General features: G+C 42.1%; 1 protein-coding gene across 1 annotated transcript in view; it reads left to right on the forward strand.

Moving 5' to 3' along the window:
- The first annotated feature begins 18,973 nt into the window (after positions 1 to 18,973).
- MBOAT2 (membrane bound O-acyltransferase domain containing 2) overlaps positions 18,974 to 24,899 on the forward strand; it is a 111,108-nt gene continuing 105,182 nt past the window's right edge. Inside the window, exon 1 of the mRNA XM_029232521.1 lies at positions 18,974 to 19,133. Within this exon, the coding sequence (XP_029088354.1) occupies positions 19,059 to 19,133 (75 nt within the window). The 5' untranslated portion in view covers positions 18,974 to 19,058. The remainder of the gene's footprint in view (positions 19,134 to 24,899) is intronic.

Raw genomic sequence — 24,899 nt, forward strand, 5'->3', positions numbered from 1 at the left:
CGCCACCAAATTATCAAGGCAAAGGATTAAAAATGAATCACAGCTGTTGGGACTTCCCTGGTGCAGTGGTTAAGAATCCGCCTGCCAATGCAGGGGACACGGGTTCGAGCCCTGGTCTGGGAAGATCCCACATGCCGTGGAGCAACTGAGCCGGTGCGCCACTACTACTGAGTCTGTGCTCTAGAGCCCATGCTCCACAACAGGAGAAGCCACCGCAATGAGAAGCCTGCGCACCGCAACAAAGTGTAGCCCCTGCTCACCACAACTAGAGAAAGCCCGCGTGCGGCAACGAAGACCCAACGCAGCCAAAAATAAATAAACTTATTTAAAAAAAAAAATCACAGCTGTTAAAACTGTTCATTCAGGGAGTTCCCTGGCGGTCCAGTGGTAAGGACTTTGCGTTTTCACTGCCGGACCCTTGGTTCAATCCCTGGTCAGGGAACTAAGATCCTGCAGGTGTGGCCAAATAACATAACATAACATAACATAACATAACATAACATAACATAACATAACATAACATAACATAACACCATTAATTCAAATGCTGATGAGGGAACATTGTAAAGGAAGGATCAGCCTGTTAACACCTGAATCCCCTTTAACATCACCCAAAACAAAACAGCCACATATTACGTCTGCCCGTGCAATGCGATTGGAATTACACATTACCACCTACGAAAGATTCTTGCCCCCCAAACAAACCTGAATCTGATTAAGGCTCTAGATCTAACTACCTGTTGAAAGGAAATCCTGAGGATAGAGGAATATGTTAAACACCACCACAGGGAAAAAATTGGCCGAATCCAGACTGGAAAATTCTACTGAATGGATGGTCCTGTTTCTTCAACAACAACAACAGAATGATAATAAGAAAGAAATCAGAAAAGAGAGGAGTATTTTTATCCATTAAAAGAGACCTAAGAGATGCAGACTGTAGAGAACAGACGTGTGGACACAGTGGGGGAAGGAGAGGGTGGGACGAATTAGGAGATGAGGATTGACATATATACACTACCACGTGTAAAACAGATAGCTAGTGGGAATCTGCTGTACAGCACAGGGAGCTCAGCTTGGTGCTCTGTGATGATCTAGATGGGTGGGATGGGAGATGGGATGGGAGGGAGGTCCAAGAGAGAGGGGATATATGTATACATATAGCTGACTCACTTCACTGTACAGCAGAAGCTAATGCAACATCGTAAAGTAATTATACTCCAATAATTAAAAAAAGGAGACCTAAGAGATATTCATCAAATGTAACACATGAACCTTGACTATCTCTTGATTCAAACAAACAAAATGGCGAAAGAGTTTAATAGGACAATCAAGGACATTTGAACACTGGCTGACATTAGATGATATTAAGTTACTATTCTTAATATTTTTAGGTGTACATTTTTTAGAGCTACAAATTGAAGTATTTATGAATTAAATAATATAATGTCTGGGATTTGCTTTAAAGTTATCTATGTGGGGATAGGGGAGTGGGATGCATAAATGAAAGATTTGAGCCATGTTGATAATTATTAAAGCTGAGTGATGGGTATTCCTTATACTATTCTCTCCACTTTTGCATGTTTGAAAATCTCCAGAATAAAAATAAAAATAAAACCAAGATAAACAGAATACGTATAATAGACTTTATACATACATTCTTTTGACGGAAACTTTTTTTTTTATAGGATTTAAAGGATCATTGAGTCTATGATGTTTCTATTCAAAGTTATCTTCCTATAACTTTGCCGAATAGCATCCCAACACTGCTGGACAGGTAGTACCTGTGGCATGTCTGTATTCTGCGTTTCTTATTATAATGATCTGTTAGTGTGTCTGTCTCTCCCACTGTGAGCTCCTGAAGGGCAGAGGCTCTATCTTTCTGTACCTGGTCCATAGCACAATATTTGATGGGCACCAAATAAAGAGATGAATTTGCAGGAAAACTGTTTTTCTCTTTTGCTATTTTGATCAAGATGTTATTCAGTTATGTTGAAACGCAAATCTGTCTTTGCTGTTGCTGCTTGTCATTCTGCCCTTACTGAAAACGGGAAACAATGTTTAAAAGAATCAAAAAAGAATAATCAAATCCCTATCTACAGTTCCCACCTTCTGCCCCCATCCTTTGATTTTCAAAACTTTCTTTATGAATAATTACTTAAAAAAATTATTTCTGTGTATCTGCCTTGGAACGTTTTCAGATTCTCGATCTCACTTAAGCTGAGACTTTTTAAAATTTCAAGATACCTGTACAAATTATTCCAGTGACTTTTGAATATTACTTTTCATCTTTCATAAACAGAACTCTCACTCAATGTGAGATTTATTGATTCTTTAATGATCACATTGTTCAAATAAAAGTCACAGGGCTTCCCTGGTGGTGCAGTGGTTGAGAATCCGCCTGCCGATGCAGGGGACACGGGTTCGTGCCCCGGTCCGGGAAGATCCCACATGCCGCGGGGCGGCTGGGCCCGTGCGCCATGGCGGCTGAGCCTGCGCGTCCGGAGCCTGTGCTCTGCAACGGGAGAGGCCACAACAGTGAGAGGCCCGCATACTGCAAAAAAAAAAAAAAAAAAAAGTCACATAATGCTTTCCTATTCAGCTATCTGAAACTCTCCATTTCTTCCTTTCCATGTTGGAATTCAAAAACTACTAACTTAACTTCGAGAAATTGAAAGGGTAAAAAGAGGATGTGGTTGAGTGTGTTCAAAGATCTTCCCGTCCTATACATGCATGCTGCTCTTTCCATCAAGAGGTGGAGTGTATTTCCCCCTTTCTGAAACTGGGCTGGCCTTATGACTTGCTTTCATCAATCGAGTGCAAGGAAAATGACCCTATGCCAGCTCCGGGCCAAGGCCTTAAAAGGTCTGGCAGCTTCTGCTCTCACCCCCTTGGAGCCCTGGGCTGCAATGTGAGGAAGTCAAGCTCTCCTGATGGAGAGAGAGACCACATGGAGGAGCCTTAGTGCCCAGCCAACAGGCAGCACCAAGGTCCCAGATGTGAGTGGGGCCATCTTGGATCCTCTAGCCTTAATTGAGTCCAGCTGACACAAAGTGGATCAGAGACAAGCCATTCCCAATGAGTTTTGCCTCAACTGAAGATCCACAGAATGACTGTTTTAAGTGATGATTTTTAGGTGTAATTTGTTACATAGCTGTAGAAAACTTAAACAGACAGGGTAAGTGAAATCCTTTCTCTGTGTTCAGCATATTTCTTGTTTGAACCTGAAATGCTAGTGTTCATTCTCTCTGCCTATCAAAATTCTACCCATCTTCAGAAGCTACCCAAAGCTTCAAGTATAAGAGACCGGCTGTTTCCAGGTAGTTTCCTCCCTAGGGCTGGGACAGAGTAGGTGTGCGATGGGTCTGGAACATATTGTTCCATAAATTCTTCCATATGCCAGGAAGTAAGGAAGTGATCAAAAAAAACTATAGGGCATACCCTAAGGACATAGGCACCAGCTTGAAGGCTCCCAATGACCAAATCTGGGAAATTTGCCTCAAAATAATTAAATACAATAATGAATTGTAAAGCATTTAAAAATAGGAAATCAGGAGTTCCTTGGTGGTCCAGTGGTTAGGACGCCACGCTTTCACTGCTGAGGGTGAAGATGTAATCCCTGGTTGGGGAACTAAGATCCCACAAGCTGTGTGGTGCAGCAGGAAAAAAAAAAAAATCATTATTATCAAATTACAATAGACAAGAAAGAAAGGAAAGAAAACGATAAGTCAATCAACAGATAGACGGGTGAGAAGAAGGGGCCCTGTTTTACACCAGAATGCTGAAGCCAAACATTAAGTGAAGTGGGAGTGCTGGAGCTGGAAGATCCCCACTTTGCAACCATCGTTGTAAAGACTGACTCTGGGAATCAATGACTGCTAAGTTTAAGAGAAGTATTACTGAGGGGCAGGATATTTGCAAGATCCTAATACGTCATTTCCTAATAAAACTATTTGTCGGTTGCAGGGGAGAAAAAGAAACAAAATTGTAGAGTGGGGAGATTGGACAACACCTTGACCAAGCGATGAAAATGAACATCACCTCTGAAGGACAGATGGCTATCACGGGCAAAGAATACAACACTACCCCAATGCGATCCTGAAGAAACAGCAGATAGGCACAAAATGAGGAATGTTATATTAAGAGCAGATAAGATAGTGGGAGCTAGAACTATTGTCTTCGAAATTGTCCATGTCACGAAAGACAGGGAAAGGCGGTGGCTATAACCCAGGTTGATCAATGTTCCAGACTGATTGAGGCTAAAGAGACCTGATACCTCAAGGCAATACCTAACCACAGACTGGATCCTATACTGGGAACACGTCCTAAGATTTAAAAATGCTGTTAGATCAACTGACAGAATTGAAATATGGATTGTAGATTGTTAGCTTAGATAAATGCATTATTTAGCAACATAGTTTATAAAGTTGATAACTGTGTTGTGGTTATTTAAGAGAAAATTCCTAATCTTAAAAAATACACACTGAAGTATTCAGAGGTAAAAAAGCCATCATGTATGTAACTTACCTTAAGTGATTTGGAAAAAAATGTGTGAAAAATAAATGAACGAGTGAAGGAATAAATAAATAGCGCAGATGACAAAGCAAATGGGATAAATGTTAACAGTAAGTGGATATGAATCTGGATGAAGGGTATACAAGGGTTTCTTGAACTATTTTTATTTTTGTAATTATTTTAAGGCTAAAATTATTTGTTAATAACAAGTTAGAAGAAAAGTTCTACTGTTCTAAGATATAGTTCACGAAACTATTTTTTGGTCCTCAAACCCAGGGGTCCCCAACCCCTACCTCACAGCAGGAGGTGAGCAGCAGGGAAGCCAGCGAGGAGCCAGCGAGTCTTCATCTGCTGCTCCCCATGGCTCCCCGTCATTCCCCGTTGCTCCCCTTTGCTCCCCATGGCTCCCCGTCGCTCCCCGTCGCTCCCCATCTCTCCCCGTCGCTCCCCATGGCTCCCCGTCGCTTCCCATCGCTGGCATTACTGCCTGAACCATCCCCCTCACCACCTGCAGAAAAACTGCCTTCCACAAAACCGGTCCCTGGTGCCAAAAAGATTGGGGACCACTGCTCACACCTACATTATTTCCCTTCTCTGAACACCTATATCACTTCGCTGTCTTGTTTTTGGTTTTTAATTTATCACATACAGCCTTGTATTGTTATTTAGCTGTTTCCGGTTGTTTTGGGTGTGGAAGGCTGTACCTCATCTTCTTAATTGCATGTTAAGTCCTCAGCACGCTCTTTGTGACTCTCTCATGTCCCCTGTAGAAGGCTGACACAGAGGAGGCTCTGCATAGTCTGGAAAGAGCTCTGAGCGGGAGATTTGGCATGAAGTCCCTCCTCTGCCACTCGATTGCTCTATGAAATTGGGCAAATTAATACATGTCCCTGTGCCTCAGTTTCTCCACTTGTTAAATTGGCGGGCTGTAAGGGCTTTTCCTGTTTTAAAACCAGGTGTTAAATATTTGGTTACATGGGAGCAATTTTATATTCTAGAAATATCTTGTAAAAAAATTACGAATTAGAATATGAGTTTCTCTATATTAAAAAATGTTTATTAGCATAGCAGGCTGCAGCTATTAAAAGTAATTCAACAATTCTGGGGAGTCCAAAAATCTTAGAAGTGGCATGTTGAGCAAATCTGTTGAACCACACTTAGATCCTTCTGTTTCATTCTGGAAACGTGTTTTCTTTACCATGAGCACCCTGATAATTGTGGACTGAGAAAGATGGTGTCCCTCACTCCACACGCTTGCGTTGTCTTTTTCAGCTGTTGTTGATTTTATAGCAATCTATCCACACTCTACCCAGCTTCCCTGTGGCTAATGAAACACATGTGTAAGATACTTGGCTGAGGTGATTAAATATGCCCGACGTCCTTGGCAGTTTGATGTTCACTTAATCATTCTTCCTTTCTGACTTTATTATCGATGCTGATGATTTTGAGCAAAAGGACCAAAGAAGAGTTTTAGTCTTTCTCGCTCCCTCTCAGGGTTAACAATTGCTCAGTTTTCAGATTGAAGCTCATTCGAATACATATTTTGTTACTGAAAGATTAAAGTAATGGACATAAAAGGAGTCCCTCTATTTTATTGATTGAAATAAATGCTTTCTTTTAATTTGATCTTTGCCTATTTCATACCTATCTAATCCACCATAATATTAGAATTTTAAAAGGTGTCAGCTGTTTTTGAAAAAATTTGATCCATTGATATAATAACAAAATATGCTCCAAGTTTTATTTATATCTACAAACAAAATTTCAGTTAATAAAAAGTTATTTGAGCATCGTGCTTTACAATTGTCGAAGCTCCTATAATGTGTATGAGAATTAACTTAAAGGTGGTAGGTGCACTAAGATTAGACATATAGTTAAGGAGGTTTGCAGTTCATGGAAAGACTGTTAGATATATTTCTATTATCTCTTCAATAAACAAAAATCGTTTCAGAGTAAATGAATAAATGTGCAATAGCTAACACTTAAGGACATATTAACTTAATGCACTTCATATGAATTTTTTAATGTTCTCTAAAAACTCAATGAGCTGTTCAGTTAATCAGTGAGCTGGTTTCCTCTTGATCTTGTCATCTGTGGAAGTTTCTAAAATTTCTTTTTTAAAAAAAATTAAATAATTTATTTTTATGGCTGCGTGGGGTCTTAGTTGAGGCATGCAGGATCTTCGCTGAGGCACGCGCGATCTTTCGTTGTGGTACGTGGGCTTCTCTCTAGTTGAGGTGCACGGGATTAGTTTCCCCACGGCATGTGGGACTTTAGCTTCCCGACCAGGGATCGAATCTGCATCCCCTGCACTGGAAGATTCTTTACCACTGGACCACCAGAGCAGTCTCTAAAATTTCTAATACTGGCATCACTGATGCTAATTTTGCTTATCCATTCAGGTTGAATCAGAGTTATTTAATTCTCCAGATGGGAACATGTGTAGTCAATTAGAATTAGTTATGATGTCAGAAGGAATATTCTTTGCACCTTTGAGCCCTAGTTTTCCTCTACCGCATCACTGTGTTTGTGCTTTATATTGGTTAATTTAACTTATATTGGGGATAGTGGAAAATTTTCCAGGATTGAAGTTGTTGTTTTCATTGCTACTTTTTTTAAGGTTGATGAGAATTTTATCTTGTGCTATAAGCTCTTACAGACATCAAAATGGCCACGAGTGAAAATATTGTTCAGAATTTCTATCTTGTTAGCAGCAAACAGTGGTGGCTCGTTTGACTCTGTCACTGTTACTTCTCTAAATAAAAGTACAATTTTTGACTTTGTGAATATGATATCTTGGGGAGTAAATGTCTGATTTGTATATAGAGAATCAAATATATTACACAGGCCATCAAATGAGACCACTGCCCAAGGTCAAAGATGCATCTGCCGCAATACCATTAAGGAGGAGAAGTAATATTGTGTGAAATCTATATCCATGTTATAACCGACTGCCCATATCTTTAGCAGGAGCATTGGTTTTTCTGAAACGAAAGGATTTTCAGTACGTTGGTGAGTTTATAACCCACAATTCTCCTTTTAAATAAAGGGTTTATCTTTTCTAGAAATCCAAGATTTGTTTCAACTTGGAAATGCAGGGGCTTATTATGAGATTGCATACATTTTAACATGAAGGTGAAATTTTTTTCAGTAACTTGTTTACCTGAGAAAATGTTTAGACCCAAATCTGGACAAATATCTTTATTCAGAAGAAGATTATACTTTCATATCTAATAGGTGGAAATTTGGCATTGGAAATACTACTATAAGTTTGTTTAATTAATACACTTAATAATTACCTTTATAAGAAAATCTTGATGACATAAATATAACTTAGGAAAAAGTAAACATGGTCCAAAGCTTAAATCTGAATATTGTTTATGCATAATATGAAATATTTTAAATTATAAAGATGCATGTGTGTTTGTTTTTCTTTTCTAAATAAACTGTAATTCTTAATGAGTATACAAATATGAATTTGGGGTTGGGTATTTGGAAACTATTGATGGGTGAATTCATATTCTTTGATATGGTGTTATGTCTTAGGTAAAGTTGGCTGATTTGACGAGCATGCAATTCAATTAGAACATGGTTCAAATTAATACTTTAATATGTGTAGGTATTACTCTTAGTGATATTTATTTGGTGTTCTTTATTACTCATACTATTTTACTATAAGTTGAGTCAGATTTTCCTTGTAAGTATAGTGAAATCCACTATTTCAGCAAAACCTGCTCAGCAGGCTCTAAGAATTGTCTGCTTTTTACTTTGGAAACATTTAACATTTAGAGTCAATAAAGATACTATTATGAGTCTAGCACTGGCATTGTGAAAATTAGAAACATGAAGTGGACCTCATATTTCTTAATGTTCTCACTTATATTTCATAAGTGTTTGGTCTAGTAATTATGCAAACAATAAAACACAGTCAGCTAGTTGATGGGTATGTCTTTGCACATACATTTGAGTGTGTTCTGAGCACTTGTTTCCTTTGCTGTACAAATTCCCTTTCTTCTAACAGGACATTTTTTTTTCTTGCGGTACGCGGGCCTCTCACTCTTGTGGCCTCTCCCGTTGCGGAGCACAGGTTCCGGACGCGCAGGCTCAGCAGCCATGGCTCATGGGCCCAGCCGCTCCGCGGCATGTGGGATCTTCCCGGACGGGGGCACGAACCCGTGTCCCCTGCATCGGCAGGCAGACTCTCAACCACTGCGTCACCAGGGAAGCCCGGAAATTTTTTAATGTATGAGACATATGTCACTGTTATTTCATTTTGTTACTTTTATTCATTACAAGAATTTTTGATGAGGGAAATGTATATAATTTTTGTCATTGATTTAATGAAAAACATTTGAAGGAAAAATTAATTAGGAAAAAGTCGGAAGATAAAATTGAGGCAGTCTTATATAAGAAAAAACAAAGAGCTGGAAATAAGGAAAAAATTAAATTAGAGGATCAATCCAGGAAGTCCAGTATTTTATAAATAAGAATTCCATGAAGAGAGAACAGACAAAATGAACAGGAGAAAAATATCAAAGAAAGAAGAAAATTTCCCTGAATTGAAGATCATGAGTTTCTAGAATGAAAGGGCCCACAGAAATACCCAACAATGAATAGAAAAGACCCACCTCGAGACACATCACTAAAATTTCAGAACATCAATGATAAAAAGAATATCCAAAGAGCCTCCAGAGGAGGAAGGAGAAAACCCCCCCAAAACCCGTAACAGGTCACACACAAAGAATCTGGAATTAAAGTGGCATTTCTTAGCAGCATCATTGGAACTTACAAGAAGATGGAGCAATGGCTTCACAATTCTAAGTGCAAAATGGTCTCAATCTATTCTAGACCCAGCTTTGGCAGATGTTAAAGATTGGTGAACTCAACACCCACCCTCCCTCTCCCTTTCTGACAGCCTCCTTCTGCTTTAGACTCTAGAAATCTAAAACCATATTTGCCAGGCTCCCTGGCAGCGACAGTTCTGCATGTTACCAACGACCCATCATGCAAACTCACCCATGAGAGACTTGCAGGGCTGAGATGTGAGAAGTGACAGCTACCTGGGGTATCTAGCCTTGAAATAGTAGTATAAACTTTTTTTTTAAAAAGAAAATGTAGAGGACAATACAAACAGAAACAGTTATAAGAGTTGAAAAGGTTGGCTATGGGAAGCAAAACAGGAGTGGGGAGAGGTGGGACAGGGGACTTTCCTTTTTTGTTGACCACAGTGCTATTTGATTTTTTAAAAACTTGTACATGTATTACTTTACAAAGAATAAAAATGAAATACAAAATATAAAAATGAAATTCAAATAATAGAAGCCCGAGGAAAAAAAAAAAGTCTGCATTGTTCTAAGATGTCTTAACTGCTCCTTTTTTCATTTTCTCCCTGGATGGTCTTGTTAATATTTGGCTATAATTGCTTTTTTTTTTCCATAGAAGACCTTAGATATACTATTCCTTGGCAAAGACTTTACGTATGCATATTGCTTCTAGGTCTTGATCTAGATGAGGCTCTTAAAAACTGAACACTGTGGTAAATGAATTCCATTTGATTTCCAAATTCTCTTCCGGGTCGTAGTTCTCTATCATTTGAATGGTGCACTGGCCAACGCTGGCTCTCAAACACAGAATCTCATAGTTGGCAGAAATACAGAGGAATATTGATATCTTTATCTTTATTGCACATACGCAATTAACTAGAATGTAGTCAGCATTTCATTTTGACTTTCAAAAGCGTTCTCCTCCTCAGTGACCAAAGGAGATGTACAATGCATGTCTGAAAGGCCACAAAACAGGCCACTTTGGTCAGTAAAGTGTAAGTTAAGCCACGTATAAGCCGGAATGACTTCCCCATACCTCATTATGTGCAGATTTTTCCATCATTTACCCTCTTCATTACAAGTGTTTCAACAGAAAACATCAATGATCAAAATATCTGTCCCTTGACGCTGGGGTGATTCAGCTGCTTGCCCTGGGTGTAGATCATGTCCCTCAGTGCTAGGCCTCTTTTATATTTGCCCAGTTAATCCACATTGGGGGAAACTGATTAGATACAGTCAACAAGCTCAGAGGTATGTTAATAGGGAAACACTTCTTAAACTTCAGTATATGCGTAAGAATTACATATTGGTAAAATGCAGACTTGAGCACCTTGACCTAGAAATTACGGTTCTTCATCTTCTTCTTTTTTTTGAAAAAAAATTCTGATTCTTTATGTGTTTGGTATGGTACAGGAATCTGGATTTTAAACAAATGTCCTGGGTGATTCTGATTAAGGTGGTCCTGTGGAAGGCACGGAGACACACTGACTTGTTGGGTTGTGTCATACATACTGGGGTTGATTTTATTATTTGTTTATTTCTCAGTGACACCCAAGCAACTCCAAAGGGAACAATTTTAAGTGCTCTATCAGCTAAATATCTAGGGACCAGTAGGTGAATATATTTTATACAAAGAGGAATGGAATAGCTTTATGCAATAAGATCAAGTTCCTGGCTCCTATTCTAGAATAATATAAGATCATTTCATTGGTTACCAGCTGGACGCTAACCAGAAAAAGATAAATATTTGTGGATTCAGAGATGGTATTCAAAGAAATACTGTATGGAAGGATGAAGTCTAATGCCACCTGGAATTTTCAAAATCCTCAATCAGAGTAATCATTTTTAAATGTGTCACAAAGTAATATGCCAAATTATAAATTATACATTCATTTGCTTAGTTCTTACCCGTGAAATTCTTATATAAATTACCATGTCTTTTTTTTTTCCATCCTTTTCCTACTGTGTAGGTTGTAAAGGCTCAGAATAGATACTGACAGTTAAAAAACAAAATAATGTAACTTACCATAATATATTCCAGCATCTAAGAAGATGTAAAAGTTTAAACCTAGCTGTCATTTATTTTTGTAAATATAAAGCTCTGTTAATGCTTTCAGGTGAGATAGGCCAGGACTGTCATAAATCATTTAAGTTAATGTACTCTTTATACTCCAAATCTTAGCCCTTGCTGTCCTCCCACCCCCCACCCTCAATTTGGAGGAAGAAGCTAAACCAGCCTTTGTTGCTAAACTACACTTCTACTTTGTATATAGTACCCATGGTAAATGTGACCATATACTGTAAGACCAGCAATTCCTGTAATAGTAATGGCGAGGGTGATGATCATGATGATGGAGGTGATGGCTAATATTTATTGAGAGCTTACAATGTTACAAGCATTAAGTACTTAATGTGTATTAACTTATTTGAATGGCACAACTCATTATTATTCCCATTTTATAGATGAGAAGATTGAGGCCCAAGGAGGTTAAAAAACTTACCCCAAATCAATTAAGTCATAAGTAGGCTTCAAACTCAGGCAATCTGGTTCCAGGGCCCAACTTCTTTACCTGGTACTTTCTATAATCCTACCTTCCCAATGCCTCAACAAAATTTGGGATAATATTTCAAATGAAGAATCTAAGAAAGGGGCTTCCACTGGAGGTTATTTCCACCCGATCTGCATTCTCATTCTGGAAGTGGCAACACATTATTTATAAATTTAGTAATACAATTGGTTTAAACTAACTTGGGAACATTTGGTACCTCTTTCATTACAGTTTTCTCCTTAATTTTATTTTATTAATTTATTTAAAAAATTTTAATTTTTATTTATTTATTTTTGGATGCATTGGGTCTTCGTTGCTGTGCATGGGCTTTCGCTAGTTGCAGCGTGCGGGGGCTACTCTTCGTAGTGGTGCGCGGGCTTCTCATTGTGGTGGCTCCTCTTGTTGCAGAGCACGGGCTCTAGGCGCGCGGGCTTCAGTAGTTGTGGATCGTGGGCTCTGGAGCGCAGGCTCAGTAGTTGTGGTGCTCGGGCTTAGTTGCTCCGTGGCATGTGGGATCTTCCCAGACCAGGGCTCGAACCCGGGTCCCCTGTGTTGGCAGGCAGATTCTTAACCACTGCACCGCCAGGGAAGCCCTTCCCCTTAATTTTAATGTGTTGTGATTTTCATAAGAACTGTCTTGTAATATACAGTATTTTAAGCCTGGGTCAGAATTTACATACAAAAACCCAAATAAGAGAGAATAACTATTGGCTTTCAAATGGAAAATAAGATATTTGATGAAATTGAAACCATGATCTGTTTATAAGGACCTTCCTTATCTTTAAAAATAATTTACCCTATTATTAATTTCATGGTCATAGTCATGATACTTCTGTGAGGCAGAGTACCTCATATTTAACCAAAAGAGTAACCTGTCCAGGACAGAAAGTCCTTTGGCAAGGGAAGTGGGTTAGATGTGGCAACCACAGACTTTACATGTAGAGACGATTCTCATTCCTAATTCTTCACTGCTTAGGACTCTAGCATTGGTATTGCAATTTGTGGAGCAAAACCCAGCATCTGAAAAATGACAGTAATGTGGGAAGTGTCTACGCAGAAAATATCTACAACAAAATATGTTTTTTGACACATTTACTCATGAAGAGGGAAATTTGCTGAAAGTGATGGGCTTCTGAGGGACAATGCAGAATTCTTTGGTGGGCTGGAGACTCACTGAAGGCATTCTCTTTGTTCCAGAGCCGGCAACAGAAGAGGTGAGCGCCTAGCTCCTCCCCTGGCAGCCAGACTAGACTATTTGGAAGAGCAGTGAGATGTCAATATATTTAATAATTCTAGATAAACTTCTTATAATTATAGATAAATCGAAATAACCTGAACTATTAGGCAGAACCGAGAAAATGAGATCTTCCTACCCACTGTGGTCAGCTAAGTAGACGCAATAGCATGACTAGTGGTGATGGTGATTATGATGAAATCTGCGGTGGGTATTTTGACTTACATTTAATATGTTTCATAATTTGGACACAAATGCCATTATGCAAGCATGGGGAAGCGTGAGAGTTTGTACTTTGTTTTTCTATGCCTAAGGATCAGAGGGTTTCAGATGGTGTACTTAAAATAAATAAGCGCTAAGGGGATTTTTTTTTTTTGAGACTTGGCTTGTTTATACAAAGGTGGAAAAGCTAAATAAATCTATGAGGAAAATGAAATATTTCCCCAAGATGCACAGATACAACACAGAAATCATCACAGATCACTGAGAATAATAGATATTTTCGAGAAGAAATTTGATTAGAGGTGTAATACATTACGGGTAGTTCTGAAACCAGTGGAGCAACTGGAAAGCCATGCAATTCTCAAATTAATAATAATTAGTTTTGTTTGTATCTCTTAGTCAAATATACCTAGACTGAATGACTCAGAGAGACAGAAAAAAATTCTAGAAATTCTTGGGAATCATAATTTTAGAGGAAGAAGGAACCATTGAAATTATTTAGTTTTTAAATCTCCTAATGTATAGACAATGAAACTGAAGATAAATGGTTTGTTTGTTGTTACAGGTCAGCCTTAGAGCCAGAAAACAGCAGAGCCCGGACTTTGATGGCTCCAGGCAGGTCTCCTATCTCTACTGTTTCCTGTGTTTGTTACGCTTGATGTCCTAACTGAAGCACATTATGTCTTAAAGCAGCTGTCCCCAACCTTTTTGGCACCAGGGACCGGTTTCGTGGAAGACAGTTTTTCCACAGACCAGGGGGTGGGGTGGGGTGGGGGGATGGTACAGGCGGTAACACAAACAATGGGGAGCGACAGATGAAGCTTCTCTTGCCTGCCCGCCGCTCACCTCCTACTGTGTGGCCTGGCTCCTAATAGGCTGCGGGCTGGTAGCGGTCCGTGGCCCGGCGGTTGGGGACCCCTGTCTCAAAGGGTGTTTGCACTGAGTCTTCGTTGCTGTGCGCAGGCTTTCTCTAGTTGCGGCGAGCGGGGGCTACTCTTCATTGCGGTGCGCAGGCTTCTTTTGTTGCGGAGCACGGGCTCTAGGTGCGCGGGCTTCAGTAGTTGCGGCACGTGGGCTTCAGTAGTTGGGGCACACGGGCCCTAGAGCACAGGCTCAGTAGTGGCACACGGGCTTAGTGGCACACGGGCTTAGTTGCTCTGCAGCATGTGGGATCTTCCCGGACCAGAGATAGAACCCACGTCCCCTGCATTGGCAGGCGGATCCTTAACCACTGAGCCACCAGGGAAGTCCCAAGGGTGCTTTCTGAATTTCATTTTTTGGTCTCAGGCTAGGGTTAGCTTGTAAGTGCTTAAAGATGTCAGCCAGTTACCTGGGGCTTTTTTTATGTGAATGGTCCAATGCCCCTCATCAAAGTTTTCCCAAGATATTATATGAGGGCATAGAATAGGCAAGATAATTGCCTTGGGGACTAATTTCACGACACATACCATTTTTATGAAACAAAAGCAGCTTGGTAGATTATCCATTTCTTCTGAGTGGTTTATTCAAAATTGAAAATAAGTTGGGAAGGGAAATCTTCATTTTAGCAGTCTTTAATTACCATAGCCAATTCGGGGGGCAGACCTATGTAGGCAGGATAAGAACACCGGTAGACAGTCATTTAATTGTATGCGAACTCTGCTTAGTGCCCTTACCATTTGGTCTAAGTTAGTAACTCTTGTTAAAATGTGGTTGCTGGGACTTCCCTGGTGGTGCAGTGGTTGGGAATCCGCCTGCCAATGCAGGGGGCACGGGTTCGAGCCCTGGTCCGCGAGGATCCCACATGCCGTGGAGCAGTTGAGCCCGTGAGACACAGCTGCTGAGCCTGCGCTCTAGAGCCCGCGACCCACAAGTAGAGAAAGCCCGCACACAGCAACGAAGACCCAACACAGCCAAAAATAAATTTAAAAAAAAATGTGGTTGCGATTTTGGAAGCTTTTTCTTGCTCGTTATTATTTCTAATACTAATATTTCTAATATCTTTAAAAATAATTTACCCTATTATTAATTTCATGGTCATAGTCATGATACTTCTGTGAGGCAGAGTGAAAAGCTATCATTATCCATATTTACCAGTGCGGGGACTTCCCTGGTGGTCCAGTGGTTAAGACTCCATACTCCCAATGCAGGGGGCCTGGGTTCGATCCCTGGTCAGGAAACTAGATCCCTCACGCCACAACTAAGACCCCACATGCTGCAACTAAACATCCTGCATGCCGCAACTAAGACCCAGCACAGCCAAAATAATAACAATGAGAAATTTAAGGCACAGAAAAGTTAAGCAGATTTCTCAAGTTCACAGCTATTTGGTGGAAAAGTCAGGATTAAAAGTTTGGGATTAAAATATACACACTAATATATATACAGTAGATAACCAGCAAGGACCTACTATATAGCACAGGGAACTATACCCAATATCTTGTAATAACCTATAATGGAAGAGAATGTAAAAAAAAAGAGTATATATATTCATATATATACATGTGTAACTGAGTCATTTTGCTGTACACCTGAAATGAACACAACATTGTAAATCAACTATATTTCAATTAAAAACAAAAAAGTCAGGACTAAAGTTCGGGTCTTTTGACTTCCAGCCAAGTTTTTTCTTCTGGATGCTTTCTTTTGATTTTAACATTAAGAAAAGGATCTTACTTGGTACTTGTAACACCTCACTCTCTGTTTTGTGTATACATATGACTGTTTCTTTTTTTGATTATAAGCATCATTTACTCGTTACAGCATGCCCTACCCCACAGTTCTTGAATATAGCAAGCACTCAGTAAATGTTTGTTTTTAAGAATCAAGTACGTGAGAATCATTTTTATAGGATGAATGTTATCTGTGGTAGGACAGTGAGGCATCGTATATAATTAATTCAATTCTTTTCCCCTTCATCACAGTTTAAGAGCTTCAGGTCTAATTAGCAGATACCGGTCAGAAGGCCTGCATCAAATTTATGCTATCATCACTGAGCTATTAGCTTAAAACATGGGCCTCATTTTCTTCATTAAAAACATGAAGATGTAGTACTTTCAATATGAGAAAAATAGTTTCCATTTTCAGAATCACATTACATTTCTTGAATGGTAATTAATATTTCTTCAGTCTTACCATATGCAAAGCACAGTTCTGAGTTCTTCACTTAGGTAAGCTTTTATAACCTCATAACTCAGAGTTGGTGCTATTATTATGCTCATGTTTACCCATGAGGAAACTGAGGCTTAGCAAGGTTAGGTAACTTGCCCAAGATCTGGTAGCAAATAAACGGCAGAGACAGCCGAAAATCTAGGTCTGTGTGACTCCAAAATCGAAGTTATTAATACTACACTATATTTTACCTATACCTTTACAACTTTGACACAGCTAAATTTTCCAGATGGCTAATATCCTCCCCATTGTAGACATTAAATTTCATGTAGTTACCCCAAATAGAGAACTGTGTTCTGTCAAGTCCTACTAAAATAAAAATTCAGTCTAAGGAAACTCCTTTTCATAGACATTCCTTGTTCTAGACCTGAGATTGTATCTTTATGCTACTTTAGGTTGCAGTATGTTCCCAACACCCACTTTTTAAGTTTTTTGCTCAGCCACCTGTATGCTTTCTCTACACTTCTCCAAAGTGGAGGAAAGGGAAGAAAATTTTTTCTGAGATTAATAAAGGGCTCCAGATTTGGGGGATAATATGTTTGAATCAGCAGCCCATTGAGCAGGTTTGGCCTCTAATTGATTACAACTCCCTCTGAATCACTACTCCAAGGAGAATGAAGGTGCTTTTTTTTTGTGTGTGTGCGGTACGCGGGCTTCTCACTGTTGTGGCCTCTCCCGTTGCGGAGCACAGGCTCCGGACGCGCAGGCTCAGCGGCCATGGCTCACGGGCCCAGCCGCTTCGCGGCATGTGGGATCTTCCCGGACCGGGGCAAGAACCCGTGTTCCCTGCATTGGCAGGCGGACTCTCAACCACTGCGCCAGCAGGGAAGCCCAAGGTCATGGCTTTTTGATTCTTCCTTCTATTCCTCATTCAGTTTGGTTGTTAGGATTAAGTTAACCAAGCAAAGAAAGTTGGGCAGGAAGGAATTGAACCAATTAGTTCAACCACCTCCTTTTCACTTAGATAACTAAGTTCCAGGAGAGTGATTTACTGAAGCTCGTGTATATAAATCTGTGCTGTCTCATCATCCAAGGCTCTACAGTAGTTATCAAGTAAATGGCACACCTGACAGCTGATGAAAATTTCTGGACTGGGTTTAAGTGTGAGGAAGAAGAGGGCCTAGCAATTAAGAAAAACTCTGAAGGCACATATCTTGGATCCCAGTCCTGTCTCTATTTATTAGCTATGCTCTCTTGGGCAAGTTACTTCTCTGTGACTCAGTTTCTTTGGTTGAGGGTGGTAACAGTACCACCCTCATGTGGTTGGTGCGGGGATTAAATGATTTATTACACTTCTAACGCAGCAATTAAAGCATGCGGCTGAACTCTCATTAACCATTAGTTATTTCTACCAAAAATTTCACACGCTTAACTCCTTGGATTTTGAGCTCTCCTGATGCTCTTCTCCAGCGTTCCTCCTCGTCTGAAATCTTCTCCACAAAGTCGACGCTTGCATTTTCAAGGAACTCAAATGGCTTATTTTCACGGAGTTTCGACAAATAGATGTGACATACACATAACACACACACCACCTCACACCGAAGGTACGTGGAAACAGCACAATGGAAGAGTCTGGGGGAGCTGGCGACTCAGGGGTGACGAGTTGCTAAGAAAGAGCCTTCGTTCTGAGGAAGACGGCAGAGGCCGGGTAGTTAAGGACACACACACACACACACACACACACACGCCGCAGGCACAGGTGAGAACTGCCTCCCTCCCTGGGGCGGGCGCCATCGCGGCGTCGAACTGGACCGGTCGCAGCCCGCCAGGCCCAGGTGGGCTTGAGGGTGACCGAAAGGCACACGCAACCGGAACTGAACTCAAGTTTGCGCTTTTCCACAGCAACCCTAAAGACAAAGGGACTTCTTATCTAGGTCACTTTTTTGGTTTGTTGCCCTCTTCCTCCCGGCCCCCAGCTTTGTTCCCAATTTCCCCCAGCGTTGGCTCGACGGCGCCCCGCACGTCGCCCGTTCGTCTGGCAGCCAACCCGTTCCCCTTTGTCGTCCACCGCTCCTCCTAGAGAGGGGTGGGCTGGCCGCCGACCTCGGGCAGGGAGGAGGAATAAGGGGATGAGGAGGCGCAGATTCCCCCCCCCCCGCCGGCACCGAAGAACGATCCCCGCGAGCTGCCCGCCCACTGTGGCCAGACAGCCCCTAGTCCCCCGGGCCGGGGCCTGGGATGGAGGCGGGGCGCTGCCTGCGCCTTCTGATTGGCTGCGGGCGTCGGGGCGCCGCTCCGCGATTGGGCCGCGGGGCTGTCTGGCGCGAGGGCGCGCGAGGTGGGGAGGGGGCGGTTGGAAGCTGCTGGAAGTCAGGGGGCGGGGCGGGCGCGGGCGGTCGGGGGCGCGGGCGGGGACGCGGGACGCGGGGACGCGGGGGCGCGGTGGGGGCGTGGGGGCGCGGAAGGAGGGCCGAGCGGGTCACCGCCCCCGGCCCCTCCCCGGCCCCGCCCCGCGCGCTCCGACCGCGGGCGGCCAGGGGGCAGGCGCGCCGGTCGCTTCCCCGTCCTCGGCGTCGCCCGGCTCAGTCGCGGGCGAGCGGCGCGGGCGGCCGGAGCGCCAGGCAGGCCATGGCCACCACCAGCACCACGGGCTCCACCCTGCTGCAGCCCCTCAGCAACGCCGTGCAGCTGCCCATCGACCAGGTACCCGAGGCGGCCCCGCTGGCACCGCGCCCTCGCCGCCCCCTCCGCGGCCGTGTGCCATCCGCGCGGAAGCCGGGACCCGGGACCCGGGGCGTGGGCTGGGGCGGGGGCGAAGGGAGGAGGCGACCCGCTTGTTATTGTCCGCTCGCTGCCTGGCGCCCGCTGTCCCCCCGCCCCCAGCTGCCCACCCAGCCCCCACCCCGCCCGGGCAGCCCGCGGGGGCTCCGGGCACCGACGTGCGCGCGTGCATGCTTGGCCCTGCTCCCTGCCACAGCAGCGCCCGGCCCGGGGCGTGCGTGCACCGCGTAGTCGGCGATCGGGGAGTCCCGAAGCCGCTTCCAGTGCGTGTGGGCAAGGGTGTAGACAGTGCGTGGAAAGGCTGTGCTTTGGGGGAGCTGGGGTGTCTGTGCCCTGCGCGCGTGGCACCCGATACTCCACGGGGAAAGGATGGACGTGCCTAGGTGGACACTGCGCTGGACACGACGTGTGTGGCGTGGAGGAGGCCAGCTCCGGGGTCGGCGACCGGCTCTTTGGGACAGTTTGCGTGGAAGTGCGGCGTATTCAAGAGAGAGAGGCAACAGTTTGGGGCAAGGCAGGCAGGGGTTAGGAAGAAAAGGCAAACTGAGTTAATGATCCCAGGGTGTCTAGCGGAGAAAGTGGCAACCTTGTAGATGGAAACACCTCTTCCCCCGCCGCCCCCCCCAAAAAAAAAGCATTTGACACAGTGTAGGGAAGAGTGACATCTAATTCCTCACTTTGAGTTTGCATGAAGGGCCTAAGGGTTACTGAGATATAAACAGGATTGTGTGGGAAAAGCAGCGCCATTTTTATTCAGAAAAGAAAGTTTGGGAGTATTTGTCAGAGTGACATTTAGGGTAGTTGGTGGGGCAGAGATAATTGCTTTAGCCCCAGGCTAGAGGTAGTTCACTGAAAATTTTGCTTAAAATTATTTCAAGTGGACTTGATCTAGAAGTGTTTGCACTTTCCAAGGGATCCGGGTTCACTGTCCGCCCGAATGTGTTGCTGTCATTGATGGCATCAGGGATTTCATTTATAATACTGGATTCCTCTGTGTCCAGACTCCGTTTCATAGCAGCAAGACGGGAAACGACCCCTGTGTCTAACGTTATGACACTAAGTGCTTTGTGCTTCAGTGTTTTAAAAAGTTAAATAGAAGTATGTTCAATGAGTATAAAAAAATTCTACCTCTGTTCAGATCTGAATTCCTTACTTATAGTTCAGTAATAGCTGTTGGTTCTTAGTAAATACCTATCCCGCATACATCTTGAACTACAGTTATAATGTGAATCTTGCTAATAGATTCAAGTGCCACTAGTGAAATTAATCGCATACTATAAGAAAGTAGTCTTCTCTGTTTATTAGTAAACTGATCAGAACTTACGGTTTTTCGTCTTCTCAGCCCTGTGGAGAATTCTCACTTTTCTGAAGTGAAGCACAGTGTATGGCCTTTTAGTGTATTACAACTCTCCTTGACTTAAGTAGGTTGCTGCCAAGGTATCAGCAAATGCAGGGTAGGTATCTGTTTAAAAATTGTTTTGCCAATGAGAGCAAGAGAGATAGGCCTATAGCTTTTCACTTATCTTAGGGAACACGATTATGCTCTCTTTCTCCCTCTTCCTCTCTGTTTCATTTTCTCTCTCCCTATCACGATGAAATATTTTCTCTACTGCGCTCATGGCTTCTAATTTATATAATGCCTGTGACTTTAAAAGTGATTTAATATAATAAACTCATTTAAAAATCTCAGCAATCCGGAGCAGGTTCTTTTTAGTGCTGACATAAGCAGGAGAATCAAGGGAAGGGGACAGGACTTAAAATTTTGACTTTCCTCCTTTATTATCTACAGGTTTTGATTTGGTACCTTGGACACCTTTGTTCTCTTGAGACCATTCTGAATTTGCATAGCCACTTGTATTTTGGGTTGTTTTCTCTTAGCAAGTCTTAAGAATATTGGATTAATACCACACAAGCCTTAACTTTTTATGGTAATAATAAACTGTTTCTCTGAAGCACTGAAGAATTGACTTTTTTGCTGATAAAGCACTTGGAATAACTGAAAAATCATTTAGTAAAATTGGATGAAAAAGTAGTCACTGAGCCAGTATTTTGAAGTTGAGCAAAATAGAAATTAATTTTGGTTACATGTAAATAACTGGGTCCCAGTTGAGAGAAAGCCTAAGAATTTGTTGTAATCAAATAGTGTGATTCAACAGGAAAAAGACAAATCAGGAGATGAAAAGTGTGAAAATATAACTTTTTAGTGTGTTAATTTGGTATACACTAATTAACAGTGTTTTGAAAATTTAGGAAATTATAAAAGCAGTTATTTGATGTCAGAGGAAGAAAAGGACCTTAGAGCCAGAAAATAGTTAAACTTTTTTACTAGAGTGAGTGTGGAAGTTACGAAATGATAGAAAGTACTGGTATGTATGGAATAGAAGAATGCAGGTTGCAGGGTCAGGTAGGAGAGAAAGGAGGAAATATGTTGCAGTAAAGACCAGGCAAGGAACAGGGACAAAAGATCTTGCCTGCCTTAGGCTCCTGGATTCTTTCATCTTTTCTGAGAATTACAGAGTGACCTTGAGGTAACCGTAGTATTTGTTCAGTAGGTCTTACATTTAAATAAAAATATAAAATCTGGTATTGAGTGAGGTTCGATGATGCTTTAAGATGGGAAATATTTAGCATCTGATGTTTCCCCTTTCTAGGCCTTGCATTCCAGGCGACTTTATTTCTAGGATGGTTAGTTATCATTAAAGGAATATCTGTGGGGATTTGGACTGAGGGAGAGACAAGGGCCAAACGTGCTATCGAGAAGACATCAGATGTCATTGAACAGAACCGTATTCTTTATTAGTTGGCTATGTGGTGAATTTTTTAAAAACCCCAACATGAATACCAAACAAGGGAGAATAATTGTGTCCAGATCAACCTATTTTTTAAAGAGGTTTTTTGTTTTTGTTTTTTAACCTGAACATATATGTTCTATTGCATTTGACTTACCTCCCTTCTGAGTTATCAGACTGAGGGGCTCTCTAGCCCTCTCCTTCCTCCCTCTCTTTACCCTTCCTTTCCTTTCCTGTCAAACCATTTTTCTTTCCTTATTTCCCTTGACGCTGTAATTACTATGAAATTGGAGTAAGATTCCCTGGTGACGCGATGTCCAGGATGGCATACTTGGCCGACAGCCAGTGAGGGATGAGACTGACCTCATCGAACAGTCCTGTTTGGGGACAGGGTCCTTGTTTTAGAGATAACGTGCTGAACTTTTTGGGGTGGGGAGAGGGGGCAAGAGGGAGACTTGAGATACTTGGAAAGGTTTGGAGGGGGGAGGAAGAAGGACCAGCTGTTGTAACCAATCCTGCCAAGTCAGGTAATAATTATCACGGGTCACATCTTACAGTTTTCAAATCTCTTTCACATGCGTTATATTATTTTCCTGCGTCCTCACAACACCTTATGAAGTCAGATAAAATTCAAGTCCTGAAGTGTTTTAGCTTCAGGTACGTATGTACATATGGTATTAAGCATTTGAGTAAAAGATCCATTTTAATTTCTATTCTGAACACGTGGCAAATCATTTTGACAGATCCGTGTTTTAGCTGCAGGTTGCCAGTGTATTTTTGGAGGACAGGGTGGAGAGGAAGAGCTTTCCCATCACTGAAGTGCTGGTGGTGATGGCTGGAGTGGGGAAAGCCATGTGCGTACAGAGGGAGAATCCTCGTTTCCTGCTTTTTGGTCATTTCGTTGATTGATGGGTTGCTGTATATTCTCCCCCGCCCCATGCCATGTAGACAACCAATGAAGTGAAATCATATATTAGGGAAAAGAATAGTTTAGAACATTAACTGCTTTAATCCTCTTACAATTCTGTGTTGTGATGAACCCCGTTGTATAGATGAAGAAATAAATGACGTTCTCAGTTTTGAGCCTGTTGAAGATAGTGACTTTTAGGAGCAGAAGGTGAATGGCAACCAAACAAGAAAATCAAAGGTGTGTTTTGTTTTAAAGTTGCCATTTGAATGCTTTAGGTTTTGGACACAAATATCTAACTCATTTGTCGCACCTGTCTACTTTTACAGCCGTAATGAGCCTCGGCCTTCATACTGAGAGCCCTGCCATACTGAGGCAATCTGCTGTGGAAGATTCCTTTTCATCAGGAAGGCATATGGGCCTGAGAATCTTGAATCTGTATTTTGGGCCCTGTCAGTTAACTAATTTTAGAAATGTCACTTTACATAAATGAGTTTCCCCCTGTGTAAAATGTGTGTTGCACTTAGTTTTAAAATTCCATGATTCTGTGTTTGTTTCATCAAGCTGCCTCAAATTCTTTTTGGACCGAGTTGGAGGGAATATAAATATGAACTCAGGGGAGGAAAAGGGGCTAATAAATTTCGAAGTTGAAACTGCCTCTGTGGGTAATCTGAGGCAGTGAGGCAAAGGACCGCGTGCCCTAAACTGTAGTCCATGTCGGTTTCCCTGTGTCTATTTCCCTTAATCCGTAGGAAGTAGTCATGCTGTGGTGATGACTGGCTTGGAACCAGATTCTGCCAGCCTTGTGCTCATTGGCAAATTACTGTATATTTCTTTAAGGCCCAGTTTCCTCACCTATAAAATAAAGATAATAAATAGTAGCTATTTGTAGATTATTGTGGAGATTAAAATACATAATCTGTGTAAAGTACCTGGCTCCTAGTACACATCTGTTGCACGTTCCTTTCTTCTTTACAAATTATGAAATATTTGGAACTTGTCTTCTATTTTTCTTTTGGGAAGTTAACATCTGTTCACATATATTCCATTTTAAATCTCTAGGACTTCCTTTTTAGGAAGGGAGATATCAGGCTCAGGTTCAGTCCTACTCCCCACACAGTGATTAAAGTAGGATTAAAATCTCGTTTTGAATTTGGAGTCAAAAGTGGTTTTTCTGCTTCCTCACTGTTCAAGAGTTCTTTGTCCCCTGCTTTAAAAGTGCTTCCTGTGTTATTACTGCCTCGATAGGTACAAATAACCCTAGTCTCTGTTTACTGTGGCCCATCAGGGCTGACTTTCCAGGGAAATAATCAAGACAGCTCACACACAGCTTTTGCCTGCAGTTGATTTAACAGGTGGGAGTCTAGGATGATAGAAGTTGGCAAGACTTCTTTAAAATAAAACAACCTGTAAACAGGGCCCCCAGCAGAGCAATCATTTAATGATTTTACAAATGACGTGGGTCCTGCTTTGGTAAACGTGTAGGGTTTGGAAAAGGGGAGGGATAGCTGATGTGTGGAAAGATAGAATTCGGATTCAGGAGATCTGAATAGGCAGCAATGATGTGCCCCCCTCCTTTGCCTATCAGAAGCCTCACTGTTCTTCCAAGCCCGCATCCAGTGCACCTTGCAGATGAATCTTTTCCTGAATCCCATCCGATGTGACTGCTGTTGTATTTGAACCACAGTAACATTTTGGATTTGGCACTGTGCTGGCATTTACACTCTGCTTAATGTTGTATGTATCTGGCAGGGTTCTGGTAGGAGACAGATTGAACTAGGTAACCAAGGAGACTTTAAGAACCATTTACTAAGATATGGGCAGGTTTAGGGAAATCGGCAAGGAATAGGGTGGTCTCCCAGGACCAGCTCCTCTAGGCCTGGAGGGGCCAGAGGAAGGAAGGGCAGAGCCCTAAGGGGGTCAGAACCCCACGAGGGGAGCTGTAGGGGCTCCTGTCAGGAGCAGCTGTGGCCCCCAACGAGGGACCCATCC

The sequence above is a fragment of the Monodon monoceros genome, unplaced genomic scaffold, assembly GCF_005190385.1.
Source record: "Monodon monoceros isolate NGI ecotype Baffin Bay Population unplaced genomic scaffold, NGI_Narwhal_1 Super_Scaffold_19, whole genome shotgun sequence".
NCBI lineage: Eukaryota > Metazoa > Chordata > Mammalia > Artiodactyla > Monodontidae > Monodon > Monodon monoceros.